This window comes from Colobus angolensis, unplaced genomic scaffold (genome assembly GCF_000951035.1).
Source record: "Colobus angolensis palliatus isolate OR3802 unplaced genomic scaffold, Cang.pa_1.0 Scaffold116, whole genome shotgun sequence".
In the NCBI taxonomy this organism is placed as follows: Eukaryota; Metazoa; Chordata; class Mammalia; order Primates; family Cercopithecidae; genus Colobus; species Colobus angolensis.
This window is the reverse complement of record NW_012112697.1, coordinates 4,114,039-4,115,406: the sequence shown is the minus strand read 5'-3', so window position 1 is coordinate 4,115,406 and position 1,368 is coordinate 4,114,039. Positions and strand designations below refer to the sequence as shown.

Sequence of the window (1,368 nt, the reverse complement as noted above, 5' to 3'; positions counted from 1 at the left end):
GGGAGAGGGGGATATCAAGTATGGCAAGGTGGCCAGAGTTCCACTGATCTAATTTGCTTTTTTCAAAATTAGGTAGTTGTTAAAACTACTTGAGTTACCCAAGAGTGCCAAGATCCTCTTTGTTTGTTGTTCCTTCTCTTTGTTAAGCCGTGGCATCCTGCTTATCATCAGTGAGTATAAGAATGTGAAGAAGACCACCTGGGCAGGAGAATCACAGGAGAACATCTTGAGCAGACGTTCCAGACCCAGGAAGATAACACCACATGTAAAGGAGGAGGTGGGCACTCATGAAAAACTTCAATTATTTGGCTCTTCATGTTAATGAACAACTAATTTCACAGTAATTTTTGCACAATGATGGGGACCAGGAGAAGGGCTATCAGACTCTAAATAATGTTAATATTCATATTTTTTGCTTATAGTTCTTAATCTGGTTGGCTGGAGAAGCTGCTACCATCAAATGATTTGTGATGTCTGTTCAATAACCTCTCTCAGTATCTTTGGAAGACCTCTGATGCAAATCCAGACTTTCTTTTTTTTTTTTTTTTTTTGGACGGAGTCTCGCTCTGTCACCCAGGCTGGAATGCAGTGGCGCAATCTCGGCTCACTGCAACCTCAGCTTCCTGGGTTCAAGTGATTCTCTTGCCTCAGCCTCCCAAGTAGCTGGGACTACAGGTGCATACCACACCCAGTTTATTTTATTATTATTTTTTGAGATAGTCTCTCGCTCTGCTGCCCAGGCTGGAGTACAATGGCACGATCTTGGCTCATTGCAACCTCCGCCTCCCGGGTTCAAATGATTCTCCTGCCTCAGCCTCCTGAGTAGCTGGGATTACAGGCACTCACCACCACACCTGGCTGATTTTTGTATTTTTAGTAGAGACAGGGTTTTGCCATGTTGGCCAGGCTGGTCTCGAACTCCTGACCTCAGGTAATCCGCCTACCTCGGCCTCCTGAAGTGCTAGGATTACAGGCATGAGCCACCACACCTGGCCTGGGATTTCTGTATTCTTAATAGAGACAGGGTTTCACCGTGTTGACCAGGGTGGTCTTGAAATCCCAACCTCAAGTGATCTGCCCGTCTTGGCCTCCCAAAGTACTAAGATTACAAGCGTGAGCCACTGCTCCTGGCCACTATGGATTTTCTGGAGATGGAGCCCTAGATGTGAAACCTCTCTAGCAAAAGGATGCAGAATTTGCAGGTTGTCACTATATATTGCCAGATTTTCCTTAACCAGGACTGGCTGTTCATTTCCTTGGCATTACTGTGTATTATTATTTTTCTTTGCCATTATTAAAACAAAAATGCAATATGATAGTTTTATTGGACTAGCGAAGCTGAATTTCTTTTTTTTTTTTTTTTTTTTT

The 1,368-nt window shown here is 43.7% G+C and overlaps 1 protein-coding gene across 1 annotated transcript in view; it reads right to left on the bottom strand.

The window, feature by feature from the left end:
• PKD1L3 (polycystic kidney disease 1-like 3) overlaps positions 1–1,368 on the bottom strand; it is a 91,967-nt gene that overhangs the window by 24,481 nt on the left and 66,118 nt on the right. The window contains 1 exon segment of the mRNA XM_011962381.1: positions 99–198. Within this exon segment, the coding sequence (XP_011817771.1) occupies positions 99–198 (100 nt within the window).